Genomic DNA, 23,628 nt, shown 5'->3' with positions numbered 1-23,628 from the left:
GCCTAGCCTATATTAGGCCAGACTTGGTCTATTACAAATAAAAAAATAGAACAGGCCTATACTTTTAAAAAAAACTATTTAGAAAATAAGTCATAGGCTTTTTTGTACATGTCAAGCCTATAAGCCTATTGATCGACCTATATTATATTAATTATTTTAAATAAAAAAATAAAAATATTATTTTAATAATTTTGAATAATAAAGTAATATTATTTTAGTTACTGTTTTAATTGTCGAATGTTCAATGGGCTTAGACAGGCTAACATGCCTAGACTTTTAGTTTTTAAATATAGGTCAGACCAGACTTGTAATTTTGGGCTTACACAGGCTAACAGGTCAGGGCAAACCCTCTATTTTTTATATAAATATGACCTATTTAAGCCAAAATCTAGCCTAACATATTTAGACACGCATGAAAAATCATAATTCTAACCGATTAAAGTGTATGCGATTTTAGTTCCGTCACCGTGTAACACATGATAAATCAAGAGTAAATACCATTTTTAGTCCCTAACAAAAAACACGGTCCCCACTTTAGTCCCTTACAAAAATAAATTAGTCAGTTAGTCTCTAACAAATTCAAAGTGGACTCATTTAGTTGAAATCGTGTTCCCTCACAAATTCAAAAAAGACCCATGTTAGTCCCTCAAAAGGACTAAAATGGGTCCACCTTGAATTTGTTAGGGACTAACTGACTAATTTGTTTTTCTAAGGGACTAAAGTGGAGATCGTATTTTTTGTAAGGGATCAAAAAAATCTTTACTCATAAATCAACAATGAATACCCCTCGTTTAACCGGTCGGTGACGCCCAAAGAAAAATAAAAAACATGGACGGTGCACTCAACACTGATGAAGCTAGTGCTAATTGATCTACTTGCTTGGTGATTCTTGCACAACATTTGAAATACATCAAGTCAAGTGGTATAAGTTTTAAGAGTAAATACCCTTTTTGATCCTAATAAAAATACGGTCTTCACTTTAGTCCCTTACAAAAATAAATTAGTCAGTTAGTCCCTAACAAATTCAAGGTGGACCCATTTTAGTCCTTTTGAGAGACTAATATGAGCCTTTTTTGAATTTGTGAGGGATCAGGATTTCAACTAAATAGATCCACTTTGAATTTGTTAAGGACTAACTGCTAATTTATTTTTATAAAAGACCAAAGTGGGAACTGTATTTTTTGTTAGGGACTAAAAATGATATTTATTCAAGTTTTAAATAAGTTCACTTCAATTTAAACAAATCTCCTACCCTTTTTAATTAAACTCGTGTACTAATATGTGCCCAAGAATTAATATGGGTACATTTTCCATGCCATGACTCTTGACCACTTGTATAATATTTAAGAGCACCAAATGCCACGTGAAACTTTTGAGTTAATCTTTCATTTTATATATATTCCAAAAATTCATTTATTTAATAAAAAAAATTATATTTATAAATTTTTTTTCATAAATTACACCATATAATATGGGTAGCAGATATTATTGAGCATGTACTACCATAATATAATTTGTAAATATAATTTATTCCTAATTAATATCCATAAAAAAAAAACACAATTTGATTTGAATACTGATGGGACCAACATCTTTAAACGTCTTAGGGCTCTTTGGATGAGTTTTTTTTTCTCTAAAAGTTGATTTTTTTTTCTCTAAAAGCTGCTTTTTTTTTTTTTTTTGAAAAAAAGCACTTCTCAGTTTTAGTTCATTTGGATATCTGTTTTTTAAAAAAGCCAAAAACCTATTTTTTACAGAAGCTAAAAATTTTAATTTCTAAAAAAAGGAGAAGTCAAAAACCAAATATTTTTTTCAAAAACTAAATTTTTTTATAAAAATATAAATAACTTTAACTTTTGTAAAATGAACTTCTAAAATAAAAATAATAAAAATAATTTTTTTTAAAAGTGAAAACAAACGGATTCTTAGTCTCTTTCGAAGTTATGAGTTTGACTTTATAACATCAAAATTCGTGTTCGGTCAATGAACCTGATTTTGGAGAAAGCATATGGTTTAGCGTGCAAACTGTGGAGCAAGTTGCCTTAATATGAACTATGAAGCAGGAAACATGTGTCATTGTTACAAGAATAATTTATTCTATCTATATTTTTTTCATATCTATTTTATTTGTCTTTTGTCAATATTGTTATATTAGAATTTCAAAAAAAATTAATTAATTGAAATTTTGATATAATAATATTGGAGAGTGATGAATAATATAAACATGATAAAATAATTTATCCCTACTTATAATATGATAAAAAAAAAAAAAAAAAAAGAGAGGAAGAAGGTGACAAGCATAAGAAAAAAATATTCTTATGTACGTTTTTACATAGTCAAATCAGCACTCATGATTCACGAGGGCTATAAGTAACACTCAAAAGTACAATTCCCTACCAAAATCCTTTTGCCATCAACAAACACCTCTCAAATCCTTATTTTTCATTTTTATTAAGAAATTGTGTTTCATGTGGCCAATCTATCGTTCTTGAATGCCATTTTTTGCTTCTGATTCTCAGTGGGTACCTTCACGTCAGTGGCCAACCCAATAGCTTGTAGAAATCTCACAACGTACCAAGTCATGTCTAGTTGCCACCACTGTAGGCCATGTCGAGCTGAGTGCTCAAAAGCGTGGTGGTTATTGTGCCAACCCTCACCAAATGCAAGCAACGCCACCCACCTAATAAATAATTTTAGTTTATCTTTAAAAGATTAATTTGTGAACATAAATCAATCACCAAACAATGAATAATTCATAGTGTAAATTTACCAATTATTTCTTGATAAGTCCCTAGTGTTCCAGGCCTGCTTCCCCCATACATGGCAAGCTGAATTGACTAGCCAAGTGATGTGGTATACCCAAACAATCCTCACACCCTGCGTTCAAGTAAGTTTATTATAGAAAAATGTGTCAATTGGAATTGTCTTCCAAAACCATCATTTCTTCATGTTCCATTCCGAGTTATACTTAACCAATGAATCAATTCAGGAAAAGTAAGTAAAGTGAAAGAAATTGACATACCATTCCCCAAACAAGGAAAGGAAATCCTCCTATGGCATATACAAGGGCTCCCAAAGCAAGTGGATGAACAATGTAACTACTTCGGAGAAATCTATAAAAGAATTGTTTCTCTAAATCACCAACGTTGTTTGGCTCTCCGCACTGCACTTATATATCCCACAATAAGATTTGTTTGCCTATTAAGAAGAAAGAGACAGACAACAAATGTGTGTGTGTGTGTGTGTGAAAGAGAGAGAAAAGATCATTCATAGTTTCATACCCTTTCTATCACAGAATTGGTATCAAAGAGCCAACTCATATGACTGAACCAGAATCCTTCAGTAGGGCTATGTGGGTCTCTCTCAGAATCACAGAACTGGTGGTGGTACCTATGTGTGCTCACCCAATCAATTGGATTCCCCTGCATACCACAACAGTTTTCTATTCATTCAGCCAAAAACCAATGAGAGAGAATCACAAAAAGTGAAGGTTTTCAAGAAAGAAAATTTCCACCTGAAGAGCCAGAACCCCACAATAGGCAAAGAAATATTCAAGCCATTTGGGAACCTTAAAACTCCTATGAGAAAGATTCCTATGAAAAGATAGTGTGATACCAAAAAGTCCAGTCACAACATATAGTGCCACTGCCACCCAAAAAGCTGGCCAATTGAATTGGAATGGCGCAAAGAGGCTAAGCACATGCATTGCCAAAACAATACCAGCAGTGGCAACATCCAATGAGTTCCATTTCCTACCAAAGAACACTCTCCTTTCTCTCTTCACTTCCACGTCCGATAACAAAATCCTTCTATGCTTCAGAGTCCCCTGTTCTGGTTCCAATGTTTCTCCAATTGCTGCATTGGCTTTGGCTAACAGTGTTAGATTATAGGTAAAGGGGTTGTTTTTCAGGGAAAGTTTGCTTGACTTTGAGTTAAAGTTACCAACTTTAATGGCCTTGGCATTTTGAGAGAAGGACCCAAGACCAACTACGGACCTATCCAACCGTGGAATTGCACGGTGAAAGGTGGTTAAGCGATGGAAAATTGGGTTTTTTGTCTGTGATGTTATCAGAGCCATGAAGGAAAAGTTTGTGTTTACTCTTTCTACTTGTACAGGGCAAAGCTCCTGTGAAGTGTGAACTAAAACCGTGGCCTTAGAGTCGAAGTTGAAGTTCTTTGGTGGATTTTGGGTTTAGGCTTTTTATGCTGTGGACTTGTGGGGTTGATTGTGATGTGCAAGTAACCAAGCACTTGTGGAGGCCGTTTTTTTTGGGGGAAAATGGGGTTTGACGAAAATGTGGACCGAAGTAGAGAGAGAGAGAGAGGATAAGGCTGTGTACCCGGGAAGGGTATTGGCTTAAGAATGAGATTGGTGATATTGGAGGAAAATAAGGTCCAGAATTCCAGATATCTTCAATGCTTAGATAAACCTTATTCCTTTGTTTTTAGTGTTAAAACACTTATTATGTTAGTGATGAATTCGACACTTGTTAAAAAAAACTTTCCATGCAAAATGAAAGGTTACTTTGTAGAAATTTTAAAAGGAGTCGGTTATTAGAAATTTTAAAAGGAGTCGATTATCTTCTGATATTTTTCTAAAAAATTGGTGTTATTGATATGTCTTTTGTATTTTGACACCTCTCACTTTCGCGCACCAGATCATCTTCTGTATATTTGTAATATGTATATCTGTTATTCAATTGTAATATGTATATATGTTATTCAACAAGTAATACTTGGATAAAAAAAATATTTTTCTCTACTTTTCATACAATCATGACAGTCATTTTTTTTTTTATTGGATAGATATACCGAATGAATGGTACAATACCATAAATATTTCACTCACGCACACTGAAATATCATTTATCTATGGACATGTTCAGTTGTTAAATTGAGCTACAACTCTTCTGTACTCTTTAGCTGCTTGCTTTATTCCAATCCAATAGTAAGCAGGCACAAAAAACATGGCTGCAACGAACGCGTCAATCTTTGCGTCTTCCACGCAAACATGCTTGCCTATGCAGGCCGTTTCTCATTCAAACACGCTTGGTCAGTCTCTCTATTACACGTTTATTTTGTTTTTTTTATTGCATCCTTGTCTACACCATCTTTTACATGGACGGATTAATTTTTAAACCTCTAGGATTTAGCTGCAGAGAAAACAATACTAACAGTTCAAAGGGACCATGTGAGTCATGGACAATTTCATATTTGTGCTGACTAAGTTTATTGTTCAGTGAGAGTTCTAGAAGAAAGTTCCTCCACCAATGTAGGAATCAGAATAAATTATCAGTATATTGAGATTGAATTAGAACTTTAATAAAGCTAAAATAAGTTCAGCAATTCTTTCCCTTAAAGGGCTCAAAGATGAGAGTTCCTATTTCTAAATTTTTTGGGAAAGAAGTAGCTGTTAGGGTTGTTATAATTCATTCAAATTCCAAAAGTTTCATACTACAAAATCCTCTCATTATCACCCTAGAAAGGCTTTGCTAAATTATAGCTACAGAATATACTCATTGAGGACTGATAAGTCCATAAAATGTGACTTGAAACATGCAGTTTTAATATGAAAATGTAAATGAAATGAGTATCTTGTGTATAATATTAGCCCCAAATGATTTGAGTTGAATGATTCCATTTTAAAGTGCTAATAGGCTTTTGTTTGTAATTTTCAGGCCCACTTGTTGATACTACCCAAGTAAAGAAAGGAACAAAAAGAAGGCAAAGAGTTGGGTTGAACCTTTACACTACAAGCAGAAGAGACAAGGAAAGAAAGAAAAGTAAAGGAAGAAGAAAGAAAAGAATAAAAAAATCAAGAAAAGAAAGAATGGGCTGATCTTTTGAAAGGCAAGTCAGAAGTCCAAATTGAAGAAAAGAAAAGAGTTTGAAAGAAAGGCAACGCAGCTTTGACACAAGAGAAGAAAAAACACGAACTCTAGCACAGCCATCGTGTGAGCATCCAAACCCTCATCTCAAACCGTTAATCTGAGTCCCTTCTACAAATCGACCCACCAAGCCAGACCGTTCCCTGATTTCGGTTAAACCATCAAGCTTTAATCCTCACCCATGGTTCATTAAGTGAGTGATTCAACCTACACACTGACCCTAGCCATTTTGCTAGCTACAGAAAAAGCCAAACACTACCCATAACTGATTTGGTGAGCTGGAGTTTGTTAGGAATGTTGGCTGGAGATTCTTTTGGAGTGCGTTGCTACCCTAGCAAAGGAAACGCATGATTGGGAAGAGCGTGGAGCACACGTGCTGGCTGAGGTGTGAACCATTCTGCATGAAAGAGCTTCAGCTATAAAAGGAGGAAGAAAAAGCATTGTAGGGCTCTTCTCTCTTCTCTTCGTCTCTTTGGATTTATTTTTACTGATTCCGTTCTGATTTTAAGGATTTTAATTTTTGTAATTTTCTGAGTACTGTTGTAGCAGAGTTATTCTCTTGATATAGCTTCTGCCTTTTAATTTTCTTTGTTCGTGGGTTTTAAATTCCTGTTTGTAATTTCTCTTTACTGTTTTACATGCTCATAAACCCATGGTGATGAGCTAAATTTCTTTCGAGTTGGGTTGAAAGAGTACCCATAACTCATTTGTTATTAGTTGTTGTTTTAAAGCTTAAAGTATTAATTTCCAGTTTGTTTACTGTGTGTTTTTCATGCTGAGTTTGAGATGTGATGGCCACACATAGGCTACTCCTAGTGGTGTGAAATTATTGGGAAATAACCCACACTAGACCTCACAGTAAGCACATGGAAAGTTGAGTGAGATATCTCTCAATGGGTATGGCTCCAGGGATGAAGTTACCCCCATGTAACTTAAGGAAATGGTGCTTCAAGGTCTTGTACTAATGGATACACAGGGATGTGTCATCTGTTATCTATGGGGGAAAAATCGTTGTTGGGAAACAATGGTTGTTTGTGTATTTTCGTTAAGCTGGAACTGTTGAAAAAGCAACATCTATTTTCTGTCAAAGCAACTTAATAGCAAATGAGGGAAGGGAAAATTGAAATCCAACTTGTTTTCAAACACTGTTTTTAAATCAATCTTTGTTGCTACTTCTTATTTTTGTTCAAATCAGAATTTTAATTTTCTGTTCTACTACTTGAGAGAAAATCATAAAAAATATATATAAATGCTTCTATTTAATTAATTTCCAGTCAGTAATTCAACTTCTTGCATCAACTGAATCTCTATTTGAAAAAGAAAATCTTCTCAAAAATATTTTTCTTGCACTTCGTTTAGAATAACAGTTCACTTAATTTGATTTTATTTTATTTTTGGTTCTGATTAGTAATTACAATTTTAGTCAAGTCAAAAACGCCAAAGATCCTTGTGGGAACGATAACTGGGACTCACAAAAGCCCTATATTACTTGTTGTCGCGTATACTTGCGCACGCAACAACTCCAACTAAGCAAATTCAAGAGTATAAATTCCTGCTTAATACCATTTTCAATTTTTGTTTTTTTATTCAGTTTGCAACTATAGTGTCACATGCAATAGGAAAAAAAAAACCTTAAATTTATAGACGTTTGCTTTTACTTGCCCTTTAGGAAAGGCATTATATATTGGAAAATTAAGTAATGAATGTGTGAAATGACAAGCGGATGGAGTTCAAGTCACAGTTTTCTCCAATTTCTAAGAATTTTTTGTTTCCCAAAATTCAAATTATTTTAGGTAACTTTACAAAATCTAGTATCAATGTGACATGTGTACAGGTACAAGCTTCCTTCATGGGCGATGTTTGAACTTGGGAGGGCTGCTGTCTATTGGAAAACCATGAATGGCCTCCCTCCTACTTCAGTATGAGACAGTATTGAGTCAACTCATTATGAGTTACTTGATCAGCTTTTGGTAATTATTTTTACAAATTTTGGTAGGGAGAAAAGCTAAAACTTTTCTATAATCCAGCTGCAACTCAATTTGCCCCTAGTGAAGAATTTGGAATTGCTTTTAATGGTAATTTTTGTGATGTCCCTTGGTTGCCAAAACATGTCATTTTTTCGTAGGAAAAAATGTGTGTCATTTTAAAGGAAGTAAAGTTATGTCATTTTAAGAGAGAGAAAGAGATAGATAAAAGAGGAGAGAGAGTTGACAAAAAAACAAAGGTGTGAGTCTCACCTCTTTTTGAGAGTGAAAGAATATAAGTTGTGTCATTTAAAAGGATAAACACTTTTCCTTTTTCCATAACATTTATGAGGTTTATTAGTATCAAGTGACTGTAAAACAAAAGTTGATTCGTGCCCTCACATGCAAAAGCGAGACCCACTAGGTGAAACAAAAAAAACAAAAGAAGAAAGAATAGCGCACTTACCGATGTGAGAGCAGGAAACAAAATGACTTTGCTGTTACTTGATACAAATAAAACCCAACATTTATATGTCAAAAGATTTGGATCCATCATACATACAGTATTTCAAGAACAAGTGATATAATAATTCCAAATTGTAATTCAGAATTGCCATGGTATGTTTGTGTTGGAAATCGACAATCAAACACAAATCGCAAATAAAAAGAGAAAGAGAGAGAATTGACAGAGTGATTTACCCTGATTCACCCAATGTAGGCTAAGTCCAGCTTGTCTGTACTATATTTACTTCACCGCCACTTGTTACAAGTCACTCAGATTATAAGGAGAATATAAATAGAATTAGAAAACCCTAACAACAGCTATTCATGATCCCAAACTCAAACCACTAAGAAAAATAAAAATTATAATAAATAAGAGGCTCATTGCCTTTATGCTGACCCAATAACAAAGGCTCTCAGCAGGAGAAATATGAGTCGTACGAACAGTTTGTAGTCCTTGAAACAAATTTGGAAAGATCATGGGAATTGTGTGTCTGAAAACATCAACTTTAAGTATTGGAAGATGTTGAGCCTCAAGAAAGGTTTCGTCGTACATTAATTTCTTCTATTCAGGGGAGTCAATTATGTGTGGTGCTCAGAAAAGATCGAGGCAAAGCGGATTCCCCAATATATACCATTCAAATATTCATTCATTCCTAAGTATGGTAGTATGGTATTCTTATTTCTCAATCTATTTTGCTGATGAAATCATTCAATGTCTTCTTGTTAACTTCTCTTTTTTGTGCAGCTCTGAGCTTGATCTTCTCATTTACAAATGGAGTAGATAGTGATGGTCTTATATACTGCAGTTTCAAGTTCCCCATGGGTTTCCGGAACAAGCCAATAGAATTCTTTAATCAAGTAAATATGCATACCTTTTCTCTTTGAATCAATTGCCTCTAGCTTAATATAGAAATCTTTCTAGATTAATAATCAAACTCACATTATTACTTTTGAAGAAATAAGAAAAAGTAAATATCCATATATCTTTGTTAGTCTTATATTTGATTTTAAAATTACTAAATTTTCATTCTAAACAGAAGTTGGTGGCAAAACTTTAGTAATGTAGCCCAAAACATAACATTATTCAAGTCCAAAGGAGTCTTATTTATTATTTTTATTTGACAATATTAGAGCTTGGAAGAATTTACTGCAACAAATTTGACGCAAATGTGTAATTAAAGAAACTGAATATGTAAAAATTGAATCTTTTTTAACAATATTTGATACGAGCCTAAGGTGCATTAATAATTCTTGTGTGGCAGGGCTTGGCAGAGGAACAAGCAATCTTTCCACACACAAATAAAGCAATCTTTCCATGATTTTTGTGATGCACAGTTGAGCTCTTTACTGTGCGGAAAAATTTAATATGGTCCAAGCCTATCACTTATTTAGTGGTCCTTTTTTTTTTATGAACAATTTTCTTTCATTTTTATTCCTCTTTTTTTTTCTCTCATTCAATTCCTCTTCTTTTCTTTTTTTTCTATTTTGGGAATAGACTACCATGGTCCAGACCCATAAAAAAATTTCTACAAAGTATCGCACCGGGTTGATACTCAACTCAAGAGGGGCAAAGAGCATCCCGTGAGAAAAAAGAATTCGCTCGTCAGAAGAGCGTACAAGTCTACAAAAGCGCACTCATAGCTTCATCCCGACTACCCGGATACCCAGGTAGCCCGGCTGAGGGGCAACTGTTATGGACCCATATGATGGGCCCATTAAGTAGTAAGCCCAACAAGGGGCAATCCAAGATATGGATTGATGCTAGTCAAATCCTACTAATCTTAGTGTCAGCACAGCTATCCACTTGATGTGTCAGCATAGCTATCCAAACTATCTACAGTTAAACTCTATAAATGTTGTAAATAATATTGATTTAGTTATTATTTAGTTTTTATTTAGTCATTTATTGTTGTATTGGGCCAAGCCCTTTGTTGTATTGGGCCAAGCCCATTAGGTTAAAAGTAGGTCAAATATTCTCTATAAATAGAGAACCCTTTGTACAGATTATTTACACAATTCTATAATATATTAGAATACCCTTTTTCAAGTTGGTATCAGAGCTCTCGATCTGAGGGCTTTGCTTCCGCACATATTATCGTCTTTTTTAACAAAACCCTAATTTCTTTGCCTCTTGCCGCCATTAGCCGCCACCGGAAAATTTTTCCGGGGACCTTTTGGACCAAGGGGACCATTGTTGACCTTATTTTTCCTCCGATCTATCATTCTACGCAGTGTTCCTCCGCCACAAACGACCGAAACACCTCCGATCGCCTCCAATCAGATCTGTCTTCACCGTTTGGACCACTTTCCGGCGACTTTTCAACCGCGACCACCCACAGACAGGTGTGCGCTCACCGGACGACCACACCAGAAAAATCTCAGCCGGCGAAGCCCATCCACGCGCTCTCACGCGCCGCCCCTTTCCCGGCGAGTGAATCCCACGCGCAGCTCCTTTCTCCGGCGCGTGGAGGCGCGTGCGGCCGTGTTTTTGGACCGGACCACCACCATTCTTCTCGTCTTCTTGTCTTCTGTCTGGATCTATAATTATTTTTCTGATCAGAGGTCATTTGATATTCTGTTTGGTTGATTTTATCGCTGGTTGTTAACTTTTTTTGTTAAAGAATGGCTGAGCATGATAGTTCTTCGATCTTATCTGGTAAGAGCACACATTCTATATCTCTTCTTGCTTCTTGCACTGATTTTAAAACCTCATGGATTTTGGATTCTGGTGCAACTGATCATATGGCTTGTCGTACTGAGTTATTTTGTTCTTATCATCCTACTGTTGGTAGTCATACTATATCCGTAGCTGATGGATCCCATAAATCAGTTATTGGTTCTGGTAACATTCAAATTCAACCTTCCTTGTTTCTTAAAAATGTTCTTTATGTTCCTCAGCTTTCTACTAATCTTATCTCCACTCAAAAACTTACAACTGATTTGAATTGTTCTATCACATTTTTTCCTTCTCATTGTCTTATTCAGGATCTTACCACGAAGAAGACAATTGGAGTTGCTAATGAACAGGATGGGTTGTATCATCTCCTTCCAGACCATGCTAGCAAAAATCAGTTATTAATGACACGTCATCCTTCTACTGCAGAGTCTATGATTTGGCTCCATCACAAGCGTCTCGGGCATCCACCATTTAGTCTTTTGAAGTCTATGTTCCCCTCTCTGTTTCTCAATAAGTCGGTTGAGACCTTTCATTGTGATGTTTGTGAATTTGCAAAACACCATCGAGTGTCATTTCCTTCTAGCACTATTAAAAGCAGAGAAACTTTTTCTCTTATCCATTCTGATGTTTGGGGCCCTTCTAAAGTGCACAGTGTTTCAGGTGCTAGGTGGTTTGTTTCTTTTATTGACGATTGTACTCGGATAACATGGATATACTTGATGAAAGACAAGTCTGAAGTACCAGAGATATTTATTCGGTTTCATCACATGGTTGAGACTCAGTTTGGTAAGGGTATTAAAAGACTCAGATCTGATAATGGTACTGAGTACGTCAATCAACGCCTGTCACAATTCATTTCAGACAGAGGTATGATTCATGAGCTCACATGTGTTGATACCCCTCAACAAAACGGGGTTGCTGAAAGGAAAAATCGTCACCTTCTTGAAGTTGCTAGAGCACTACTTTTTCAGACATCTGTTCCTAGTTCTTATTGGGGAGAAGCAGTATTAGCTGCAACTTTTTTGATCAACCGTTTACCTTCACGGGTCCTTAACAATATCAGTCCTATTCATTCCATGACTTCCTTCTTTCCTTCTGTTCCCATATTGCAGAGCCTTCCACCAAGAGTGTTTGGATGTGTTGCCTTTGTCCATGTTCATAAACAACATCGGAGTAAGTTGGATCCTAGGGCTCTTAAGTGTGTCTTCCTTGGTTATAACCCTTATAAAAAAGGGTACAAGTGTTATCATCCACCAAGTCGGAAATTTTTTGTTTCTATGGATGTCACCTTTCAAGAATCTGAATCTTATTTCCTGGGTCCTCATCGTCAGGGGGAGAATAGTTCTTCAGAAGACTCGTCCCCTTCCTTCTTTGAGTCTGGATCAATCTTCTCTCTTCCTAGTGTGTCTGCTCCTGGTGTGTCAGAACCTTCAAATACACCTGAGATACAACCCATACTGTCTCACCAGCAACCTCAATCGTCTGAACCACTGGTAAGTCCTGAATCTCCTATTTCTTCTGAATCTCCTGTTTCTGATTCTAATATTATTTCCTCTCATGATTTGTCTATTTCTTCTGATATCTCTAATGACTTACCCATTGCTTCTACTTCTGATGACTTACCTATTGCTCTTAGAAAAGGAAAAAGATCTTGTCACAAGAAAACTTGTTCCTCTTGTCCCTCTTGTACTCAATACCCTATCTCCCACTTTGTTTCCTCTGCTAATCTTTCTGTGCAGCACAAAAGCTTTGTTTCAGCATTAGATTCTATTGCAATCCCAAAATCAGTACATGAAGCCTTGAAAGATAGGAATTGGGCTCAAGCCATGCAAGAGGAGATGAATGCTTTGGAGAAAAATAAAACATGGGAGGTTATTGATAGACCCAACGGAAAGAAAGCAGTAGGGTGCAGATGGGTTTATACCCTGAAATATAATTCTGATGGCACTCTTGAGAGATATAAGGCTCGATTAGTGGCCAAAGGTTACACTCAAACCTATGGCATTGATTACGAAGAAACCTTTGCTCCAGTTGCAAAGATGAATACAGTGAGAATCTTGTTATCCCTTGCTGCCCATTACAATTGGGATATAAATCAATTTGATGTGAAAAATGCTTTCCTCAATGGTGAGTTAGAAGAAGAAGTCTACATGGAAATCCCGCCTGGTTTTGATTCTATGAAGGGGGAAAATAAAGTTTGTAGATTAAAAAAGGCCTTGTATGGATTGAAGCAGTCACCTCGTGCTTGGTTTGGAAGATTTACTAAGGTTATGATGACCTTAGGATACAGACAGAGCCAAGGAGATCACACTCTTTTCTTCAAGCACTCCCAAAATGGGAAGCTTACTGTGCTCCTTGTATATGTTGATGATATTATTATCACAGGTGATGATTTTGTGGAGAGACAGATTCTGCAAACACGGCTTGCCTCTGAGTTTGAAATCAAAGACCTTGGGAAACTGAGATATTTCCTAGGGATAGAAGTAGCTCATTCAAGCAAAGGAATTTTTATCAGCCAGAGGAAATATGTTCTTGATCTTCTCAAAGAAGCAGGAAAGCTCGGGTGTAAACCCTCTAATACTCCTATTGAGCAGAATCACAAGATGGGCTATGAAGAAGAGAGTCCTCCAGTTGATAAAGGACAATATCAACGGCTAGTTGGGAAATTGATATATCTGGCCCATACTAGACCAGACCTAGCTTATGCTGTTAGTGTTGTCAGTCAGTTTATGCACGATCCAAAAGAAAAACACATGCAGGCAGTAGAGAGAATTCTTCAGTATCTTAAAGGTACTCCTGGTAAAGGATTGTTATTCCGACGTGATGGCAATCTATCTTTAGAAGTCTACACAGATGCTGATTATGCTGGATCCGTGACTGATCGTCGTTCTACCACTGGTTATTGCATGTTTCTTTGCAGTAACTTGGTGACATGGAGAAGTAAGAAACAAGATGTGGTTGCCAGATCAAGTGCAGAAGCTGAATTTCGAGCTATGGCTCAAGGCATTTCTGAGTTACTGTGGCTGAAAATTGTTCTTGATGATCTCAAAATAAAATGTGAGGGACCTATAAAACTGCTATGTGATAATAAGTCCGCTATTTGTATAGCTCATAATCCAGTTCAACATGATCGGACTAAACATATTGAGGTTGACCGCCATTTCATCAAAGAGAAACTTGATAGCGGGTTGATTACCACTCCATACATTCCCACTGGGCGTCAATTGGCTGATCTATTAACAAAGGGGCTTCCTTCAGACAGATTTCAAGAACTTACTAGCAAGCTGGGAATGATAAATATTTATTCCTCAGCTTGAGGGGGAGTGTTGTAAATAATATTGATTTAGTTATTATTTAGTTTTTATTTAGTCATTTATTGTTGTATTGGGCCAAGCCCTTTGTTGTATTGGGCCAAGCCCATTAGGTTAAAAGTAGGTCAAATATTCTCTATAAATAGAGAACCCTTTGTACAGATTATTTACACAATTCTATAATATATTAGAATACCCTTTTTCAAGTATAAATACCAGGACAAACCCTAAAGGTACACGCATTCTCTCTCTCATTGTTATGCTGTCACTTGTCACTGTGCACACACACCCCATTGGCTAATGCCACTATAGTATTCCGTGCACAGTGATATCCTTGACTCAAGGTATCTCCCTCATAGATACCTTGGAGATGGCACCAGATCCAATATTAACGTACTAGCCTGACTGGGCTAGAAATCTCTGTCTCAAGGACAGAACATTGTGTCCCTGGGCTGTGTTCATATGATAATTGTTGGAATATGTTTTCATTTTCTGGAAATCAGATTTTTAGACCCAGAAACTTAGAGAGAAAAATTTCAATCTTCGTTATTTTCATTGTTTAGAAAACTCGCATGTTCTTCACTTCTTTAGATCTTCAAGACCCATAATCTCAAGCATTGACAACGCTGGAAGAAAGGATCGAAGGAGGTGCATGCAAGTGAAGATTCAAGATCCTGCTCTAGTTTAGGATCGGTGTTCTGTTGAACAAATCTTCTGCGTTTATCTTTAAATGCATGTTTCTGTTTTCTTTAATCTTTGATTTCGTTATATGAATATGGGTTTCTAATTTCTTTTCTTTTCTGGGTATGAAAAAATGATTGGATGAATTTTTTATGTTCTTTGTTACTATTTCTTTATCTCATTGGTTTGATTCTTTCACTTTTCAACTCAAGAAATTCATGGGAATGAGTATTTCAACAAAAAGAAATTGGAAAATGAATTTTTGTTAAGTGTTAAATGAACCCTTTTGATTAGGGATAATCAAAGGTGATTTCTGACATGATTTTCTAGAAAGATTCAAGAAGCTTCGGGAAAAATTTGAGGCTGAAGGAGCAAATTGAAGTGTTGATTAGGGAGAAAAATTCTTTTAAAAATGCTTTTAGAATTAAAGCTTCTAAAAATTGGCGGATTATGAGAATAAGAACCAAGAGTTGCAGCATTTCAAGCAATCATAAGCTGATTCTTATGGTATGAATCAGCTTCACCAGAGTCTTGTAGAATTGTAATAACTTGTCTATCAAAAAAAAAAAGAATTGTAATAACTTTAAAGATTTTTTTAAAAGATTTTTTTACAATTAAGATTTTAAAAGATTGAATTTTAAAATATTTTAATAGAATTTATAAGATTTGAAAGAACAATATGGATTTATAAGATTTTTAAAAATCATATAAATTTTTAACGAACATTCAAAGGTAATTTTTAAGAAAGATAATCAAATCACAAATTTATATGCATAAAATTCATTAAAATTGGGTGATGCCTTTGCATGTTATTAGTGTGATGGAGCATGTTACTCGTATTTAAAAAAATTTATTTCTCTTTTTATAAGATTTGAAATAACAATATTGATTTATAAGATTTTAAAAAATCATATGAATTTTTAACAAACATTGAAAGGTGATTCTTTTTTTTTTTTTTGGTGAACTATTGAAAGGTGATTCTTAAGAATGATAATCAAATCAACAATTTATATGTATAAAATTCATTAAAACTTCATGATATCTTTGCACGTTATTAGTGTGAAGTAGCATGTTATTCACATTTAAAAAAAATTATTTCATTTTCAGCAATATTTTTTAAAAATGTTTATTAAAATTATTATATAAAATTATTTATAGTAAATGCAAATGTATTTATCCCAATTTAATATATCATAAAGTGAAAAGCTGGCACATATGTATTGTGCAAGGGACATTATTCTTTTGCTGATTGTCTTATGAAATAGTTACTTTCATTCATTATGGTATGTGAATGCTTAACATTGTTGAATATAAGCTCTTTTAACTCATTTACAAAAACAAATTATGCAATAGCAACAACGATTTTTTTTCTTGTTATTCAACAAATTAATATTGAAAATCTGTCTCTCATTGTGTGCCTAATATGGTGCATAAAAAGTCTTGAGAAATTTTTATCGGCAATATAATGCTTATTAAACTTGTTTACCGTCAACGTATTAACAGTGCTACAATTATATAAAAATAAAATAAAATGTAACACATCATTACAGATAACAAGCACAACCATAAATCATCAATTAATTATGAAGAAGAATAACATAAAGAAGAATGCCAAAATCAAAGAAAAATATATGAGAGTAAAAAAAGAACATATCTTGGCTTTGAAAAAAATGATATGATTGATTGTGAAACACTAGAATAAAGAAACCTCAGGGGTATGGGTGAAAGTGGGTTGGGTTGGGCCAAGCTATGCACCGAAAAGCTCAAGCCTACACAAAAAATTTTTAATTTGGCCTGGCCCAAGTCTGGTATGAGTCTAACTGATAGCCTGGTTTGACCCGTTTATAAAAAAATAAATAGCCCGACCTAGCCCGTTAGCCTGTTAATTTTTAGAGTAAATACAATTTTGGGTTCCTAACAAAAAACATGGTCCACACTTTAGTCCCTTATCAAAAAAAATTAGTCAATTGGTCCCTGACAAATTCAAAATGGACCCATTTTAGTCCTTTTGAGGGACTAATATGGGTCTTTTTTGAAATTGTGAGGGACCACGATTTCAACTAAATGGGTCCACTTTGAATTTGTTAGGGACCAACTGACTAATTTTTTTTTGTAAAGGACTAAAGTGGGAACCTTGTTTTTTGTTAGGGACCAAAAATGGTATTTACTCTAATTTTTAACTTCCAAGCAGAATCATGAATCAACTTTACAAAATACTCAAATTCTGTTGCTAAACTAAAAATCATAATTTCAACGTACAAACAGAATTATGAATCACAACAAAACTCATACAATTTGCATTTAAAACATTTTCAAAAGCAAAATGTTCAAACTAAATAACATATATTTCATCAGATCCAACAAACAAATCCATACTATGTAAATTAGAATAACTTCATGAATCCAACAAACACATCATGATGCTTGTGATAAGTATAACATCTCCTGAAAACATTTTAATATATTCATATACATAATCTAACATGTTGAGATCTTGGTTCCTCCTACATAAGAAAAATATAATCGAATATAATTAAGTTATAAATAATTACAATTGATTAAATTTATATCTTTTGTTTTTTCTTCAAGGCATACTTATTCTATTTTATTTTATTTAAAATAAATAGTACGATATAGGCCGGCCTGTAGGCTTATAGGCCAGCCTTGTGAAAGTGGGCCTACGGCCTTTTTATTAAACAAGCTTTTTCAAGGGCCAAACTCGGCCTATTTTACGAAATATACTATGTCAGGTCTGGCCTGACGTAGGCCCCTGTACGCTAGCCCGGCCTAGTTTCACCCCTACTCAGGGGATAGGATGAGATTGTAGGAAGGATATGCTATTTATACTTCTCACTAAAAAGTCTCACAAAATTCACACTAATAGAAAAATCATTAAAATTGTCAAATTTTTGAATACCACAAAATTATTTTTCCTTTTATTAAATTCCTGATTGTATACCAACGAATTCTAAAACAATCTTTTAAAATCATTATCGAATATCATGTGACTTTTTTACAATCTTTTAAAATTCTAATTGAATACCAATGAATTTTTTTGTCCAAAAACAATTCATTGAAATCCTTTAAAATCTCAATCCAATACACCCCCTAAATATACCTATTCTACCCTTCTTAAAAGAAGAAAATAAAGCGATAAAGAAAAAAAATAAGATCAAAAATCATGAAAACTTATAACACTTAATCAAAGACTAAAATAAAAAATAGCAAAAAAAATCAAATGTTTTATGTGTCTAAATAATAAAAAAATGTATAAAAAATAGAATAAGGAAAATATTGAAGAAAAAATAAGATGAAATATATTAAAAATCACAACAATGATAGAAAAGACTAAGGAAGTGTATTGGATTAAGATTTTAAAAGACTTTCTTGAGATAAAAAATCTTATAGATTTTAAAAGACTATTCAGAATTGAAGAGACTTTAAAGACTTTTTTTACACTCAAGATTTCGTAAGATTGGATTTTAAAGGATTTTAATAGAATTTATAAGAATTGAAAGGACAATATGAATTTTTAACAAACATTCAAAATTACAAAAGTAAATAAAAAAAGTTAAAATGTAAAACGTAATATAATTTTCTGAATTAGTGAAACTCATGATAAATTTTTGTTTGGAATTTTTTGCAATTGATCCTGTAAATCTTGGAGTTTTTGTTCTACGTGATGAGAGTTTTCTAACCATATATCATATGCATGTTTTCATTGAGTAATCCAAGAAATTTTGAATCTGAATTTATGGGTTTTATTACATGAAAGTTTAGAAAATTTCTCAAATTATTTTCAATCAATATATTGAAATCTTAAATTGCTTTAAGCATTTTGAAAAGCAAATTTTTAGTTATATATTGACACAAAAATTGTTTGAAATTGTTTTCTATATAGCGAAAGAATTTCGTTCATAAATGTATTATTATAAAATATAGGGTTTATATTATGAAAGTTTCAATCTTTCTTTAAATCGATCTTGTTTCATTGATGTAAAATAGAAATTGGTTGGGGGGTTTTGTTCCCTTGTTGTTTTCCCACTATTTTATGTTGTTTTTAATACAAAAATCACACATTTTCTTACCAAGAAAAATCATAACCATAGCTTGAAAAATCATAACAAATAGCTTAAACTTTCAAAAGTTGCTAGATAATATGCTATTTTTGAGATGAATTAGATTAAAATCTTGTTGGGTTGTTTTTTCTGGGTTGTTTTGTGATGAAAATTGCTCAAAAATATGTTATTTTTGAGCTTTGGCGAAGCTCCCATGGCGAAACTTGGTTTCAAACGGGTCAACCCACTAAAGAAAGAAGAAGACACTGTAATAGATAAATCTCAAGAAATTCTAGGGATTAGAGTGAGATTGTGAGAGAGACATCCTATTTATATTTCTCAGTAAAAAGTCTCAAGAAATCCATACAAATAGAAAATTCATTACAATCGTAACATTTTTAAATACCACAAGATTATTTTTTCTTTGTTTAAAATTCTGATTGAATACCAATAGATTTGGACGGACTCTAAAATAATTTTTTAAAATCCTAATCGATTACCACGTGATTTTTTTTAATCCTAATCGAATACTAATGGATTTTTTTGGGCAAATCTCAATCTAATACACCCCCTAAATTATTATTTATTATATTAATGTTCTAAATCATTTCTTCAATATAAATATAACGATATGAGATAAAATAAAACTTAATATTAATTTTTTAAGTGATAAATAATATGAAATAGACCAAAATTAATGAAGTAACAATTTTTTTTAAATGAACAGAGTAATGTTTTTTTAGTTTTTCCATGTATTAGGTATGAAACTAATATCTCAATATCCAAAAAAGAAAAGAAAAACTAACTAATCTCTCAAATTACGATCAGTTTTAAAAACAATAATTTATTCCAGTAAGTCTTCTTACGTGCAAAAATTTCAACACCAAACCAAAAATCAAATGTTTGAAGAGGAAGTGCATTCTATCATATAACTTGGCAATATTTAAAGAGGAAGTGCTGCATTAATAACAAAAGTATTATTTGAGAAGAAGTGTACAGCGCGAGTTAATAATAGTATTATTTGGAAACAGCGTGCAGAGCGTTGGCACTGCACCTCACCTGAGAAAAGGAAGCATGTTCCACTAATTTTGAATTCAATTCTCTACATGCCCCTTGACAGAGAGTACATGTCAATTTATGCCCATTCATTTAATTCCATATAAATGTGGCTTGTACTTACCCTTTGAACTCTTTAATCCTCCCTCTCCATTTTCTTTTATACTTTTAATGCTTTCTTAACATTTGATTTATAAAAACAGTTAATATAAAATTCCACAAGGGATAAATATTTTTAGGATTCTATTACTCTCGTGTTATTGGCGATAAGTATCTCCTATCATAGACATATAATATGGTGGGCCCACCACCCATTAAAAGGATTTTATTAATCTCATGTTAAAGGAGATAAGTTATACCATGTCATAGAGACAAATTTGTGGGCTCCACCACCTGAAAAAAAAAGTGACACAGTTATCGAAAGATATATAAGAGAGAAAACTTATCTCATGTAACATGAAAATAGTTTTTTTCCTTAAAATAGAAAGAAAAAAAAGTTATAGCACAACTTTTTACGTGAGAGTAATATGAGATAATTATCTCATTAAAATGAGAAAATAATTTTTCATATTTTTATACCAGATTGTTTTATCTCTTATATATACATAAAAATATATAGAACCCATATAAAATTATATAAAAGAAAATCTAAAAATCAGACACTTTTAGGTATTATGTACGGGAGATGTTATACTTACTACTTCTTTTTCTTATTACTTCTTACTACTAAATCTTAACCGTTGATTTTCGCTAATTTAACGATTATAATTTATTGGGTCATAATTTTAATTAATTATTAATTTTCAATAAATTATAACCGTTGAATTGGCAGAAATCAACAATTAAGATTTATAGTAAACATAACCTCTCCCATTATCTATATATAAAAAATAAAATTATTTAATATGAGAATCATTACTTCGTTCATTCCATAATATATACATTGTACGACACAACAACCAACCAAACAAAAGATTCAAGTCAACAATTTTTTATTTTTATTTTTATTTTTTCACTGATTTATCAAAATTTTGACTACTTCAATTCAAACATTATCAATTAATCCTTTAATTGTTCTTGTAAGTTTTTATTCCTCCCATTATTCAGATGTGAATTCAAACCAGCTTAATTTCGAATATCTTCAACGGACTTGTCTTTAACACATTCAAAAAAATTTACAACTGCGAAATAACTTTAAAAACATCTTAAAAATTTGATGTTACCATCAAGTTCCGTTAACATGCATTGCCGTTCACAAGGCCGGAGCAACCGCCAGAGCAATATGACAAGCAAGCACAGCAAGAGATTCCAACGCAGAATCCATTAGTGGAAAATAAATCAAATTTAAAAATTACACGGTAATTAAGACTGCTACCGAATATTATATCTCTCTCTAGCCTTCTCTTTGTTTTCTTTACGGTTAAAATTCTTCCCTTCTCTTTTACGTTTCATATATCACTCTCTGAAAACAGTCAACTTTTCCCATTATCCTTTATCCCTTTTGGCTTTGTCAATTTTGTTCATTCAATCAAATCGTGTTTCCTCTTGCTATCTACGTACTTGCCAGCTAAAGAATCAAAAAGAATGCCAGCACCGACCCCAACAGCCAAATCAATAGTGTAATGGCCTCTTGTACCAAGCAACCTCACAGATTGCAAAACATTGAGCACATCAAAACTCCACGCCAGTTCCCATCTTTGCATCCTCCTCATGTCCAACGACGCAATCACCGAACCCGCCACATGCCCCGAAAAAAACAAAAAGAAAGACACGTTCCCAACAGGGAAGTCCACACCCGAACCCAAAAACCCCTATTCATTAACAAAACAAAAAAAGATTTCATCATCAATAATAACCATAAGAAGAACAAAAAATGGAAAATAGAAAATTTGGTTGGTTAAGGTTATTTCAATGAATCACCTGAGGCAATGGTAACTGAGTGGAGTACCCCAAAATCCCACGACATGTGAACATGAAAAGTGCTGAGATAGTTGCTCTTGGGCGTCCTTCAATTAACCACGTCCATAAGATATAGCTCGTTTGCATTAGCACAAACACCTACCAATGTTAAAACTCATAAATGCACAAACACTGTAAAAATTCAAAAAAATATCAGATTTTGACACCAACCCATTTCCATTTCCTTCAAAAAGATTCGATTCCAAGATTACCCACAAAGAAACAAGCCAAGAAATCCAAAACCGAGAAACCATAACCAAAACGTCCCAAAAAAAAAAAAAAAACTCAGATTATTCATTCAGATCTGAAGAAAAGAGAAACGAAGTACCGTATTGAGTGCGGCCAAGAGAGTGTTGAGCTCCGGCGATGACTCGAGCACGCGATGGAGAGAGCGCGTGGCGATGAAACCCAAATCGAACGGCGGCGATGACGGCGGGACCATGCGGAGCGTGTACTCCACGGCCATGAAAAATAGAAGCCCCAGAGCGAACAAGCAAGGTATCCAATGGTGATTCGCCACGTGTACCGCATCGGAATAGGTCCATTTCATGAACGAAGCCTCAGAGTAATAGTGCAGAGAGTTTTTCGCCATGACACCACCACAAGAGGGATCTACCACGTTAACGCCGTTAGCAGGTTTTGTTTGTTGGCTTAGCCTGCGCTTGACGGTGCCGTCACCGGAGGGAGAGGCGACGACGCCGTTCATGACCGTTGGAGAATGTTGTTACTGCGCAAAGCATAATGTTGGGGATATGAAGATATAAATCGATGGCTGTGACGGAGTTTCCAAAGGTTAGGTCAAGGGTTGTTTTGTTGTCTTCTAGATCTTGGAATATGCAATATTTTGGAAAAATTTCCAATTTTTATTATTTTTTCTTTTTTACGTTTGAAAAAAAAAGAGCAAAAGGGTCTTTGCTTTTGTGGGTGTGAATGTGTGATTATTTCTGCCTTTTGTGATCGGTTACGTTGAATATTTATACGCGTAGGAAAAGGTGGTCAGAATTGATCGGAAGACTCAGATTTATTAAAATCGAACCGATCTGGTCGTGTTGATCCGTGAATCGATAAATTGGTCATATAATTAGTCCGGTTCAAGCAACGGATCGGCCATGCATCAGAATCGATGCGACCCGATCTGACCCGGCCAGTTTTTATAAAAACAGTGATCCGATCGGTTAACCGGTGACTCAGTCCGGTCCCAAAAAACTTTTAAATTTTTTTTCAAAAAAAAATATCAGACATATTTAAATATATTTATTTCTTATTAACTTACATAAGCTATGTACCTACAACACTAATATTATCTTAATTATACACTATGTAGAAAATTTTGATTTGATTTATAATTAGAGATGTCATTTTCTGAACCTAAAGCCTCGTATCACGATCATTATATTTTTGTTTGATCCTTTATTGTATAACAATATGTGATTTATTCTTTTTTATATTAAAACATTGAATTTTTTTGTCATTTTTGGTTAAATATTTGAGTGTGTTTATAATTTTTTAATATAAATTATAAAATTATAT

At 33.8% G+C, this 23,628-nt stretch overlaps 3 protein-coding genes across 3 annotated transcripts; 1 reads left to right on the top strand and 2 right to left on the bottom strand.

The window, feature by feature from the left end:
- Positions 1 to 2,395: 2,395 nt before the first annotated feature.
- On the bottom strand, positions 2,396 to 4,128 carry LOC133286651 (palmitoyl-monogalactosyldiacylglycerol delta-7 desaturase, chloroplastic-like). The gene is made up of 5 exons (XM_061484092.1): positions 3,515 to 4,128; positions 3,282 to 3,422; positions 3,023 to 3,163; positions 2,771 to 2,877; positions 2,396 to 2,680 (listed from the first exon to the last, which is right to left on the bottom strand). Exons 1-5 carry the CDS (start codon positions 4,076 to 4,078, stop codon positions 2,467 to 2,469), a joined length of 1,167 nt encoding a protein of 388 aa, XP_061340076.1. The 5' UTR covers positions 4,079 to 4,128; the 3' UTR covers positions 2,396 to 2,466.
- A 754-nt stretch (positions 4,129 to 4,882) lies between these two features.
- LOC133286635 (protein POST-ILLUMINATION CHLOROPHYLL FLUORESCENCE INCREASE, chloroplastic-like) lies at positions 4,883 to 9,241 on the top strand. The gene is given in 9 exon segments (XM_061484073.1): positions 4,883 to 5,052; positions 5,679 to 5,806; positions 6,181 to 6,273; positions 7,378 to 7,430; positions 7,723 to 7,807; positions 7,885 to 7,977; positions 8,932 to 8,945; positions 8,947 to 9,026; positions 9,102 to 9,241. Coding segments are annotated over 9 exon segments (771 nt in total). The 5' UTR covers positions 4,883 to 4,967.
- A 12,115-nt stretch (positions 9,242 to 21,356) lies between these two features.
- LOC133286668 (phosphatidylcholine:diacylglycerol cholinephosphotransferase 1-like) lies at positions 21,357 to 22,836 on the bottom strand. Its single transcript, XM_061484113.1, has 3 exons — positions 22,427 to 22,836; positions 22,060 to 22,197; positions 21,357 to 21,950 (listed from the first exon to the last, which is right to left on the bottom strand). The coding sequence occupies exons 1-3, from the start codon at positions 22,802 to 22,804 to the stop codon at positions 21,660 to 21,662; spliced, it is 807 nt and encodes a 268-aa protein (XP_061340097.1). The 5' UTR covers positions 22,805 to 22,836; the 3' UTR covers positions 21,357 to 21,659.
- Positions 22,837 to 23,628: the final 792 nt, after the last annotated feature.

The sequence above is a fragment of the Gastrolobium bilobum genome, unplaced genomic scaffold (assembly GCF_033153095.1).
Source record: "Gastrolobium bilobum isolate Gb01-03AN ecotype WA unplaced genomic scaffold, APGP_CSIRO_Gbil_v1 utg5155, whole genome shotgun sequence".
Classification (NCBI taxonomy): domain Eukaryota; kingdom Viridiplantae; phylum Streptophyta; class Magnoliopsida; order Fabales; family Fabaceae; genus Gastrolobium; species Gastrolobium bilobum.
The sequence above is the reverse complement of the archived record's forward strand: the minus strand, read 5'-3'. Positions and strand labels throughout refer to the sequence as shown.

Bases quoted from the DNA above. Each gene is read 5' to 3' on its own strand.
- LOC133286668 (XM_061484113.1), bottom strand. From the start codon at position 22,804: ATGAACGGCGTCGTCGCCTCTCCCTCCGGTGACGGCACCGTCAAGCGC. The intron at 22,198-22,426 runs GTACTTCGTTTC...TAACATTGGTAG, and splicing joins TCTTGGCCGCACTCAATACG to GTGTTTGTGCTAATGCAAAC. The intron at 21,951-22,059 runs GTGATTCATTGA...GTTAATGAATAG, and splicing joins CTCAGTTACCATTGCCTCAG to GGGTTTTTGGGTTCGGGTGT.
- LOC133286651 (XM_061484092.1), bottom strand. From the start codon at position 4,078: ATGGCTCTGATAACATCACAGACAAAAAACCCAATTTTCCATCGCTTA. The intron at 3,423-3,514 runs GTGGAAATTTTC...TGTGGTATGCAG, and splicing joins GTGGGGTTCTGGCTCTTCAG to GGGAATCCAATTGATTGGGT. The intron at 3,164-3,281 runs GTATGAAACTAT...ATATAAGTGCAG, and splicing joins CCAATTCTGTGATAGAAAGG to TGCGGAGAGCCAAACAACGT.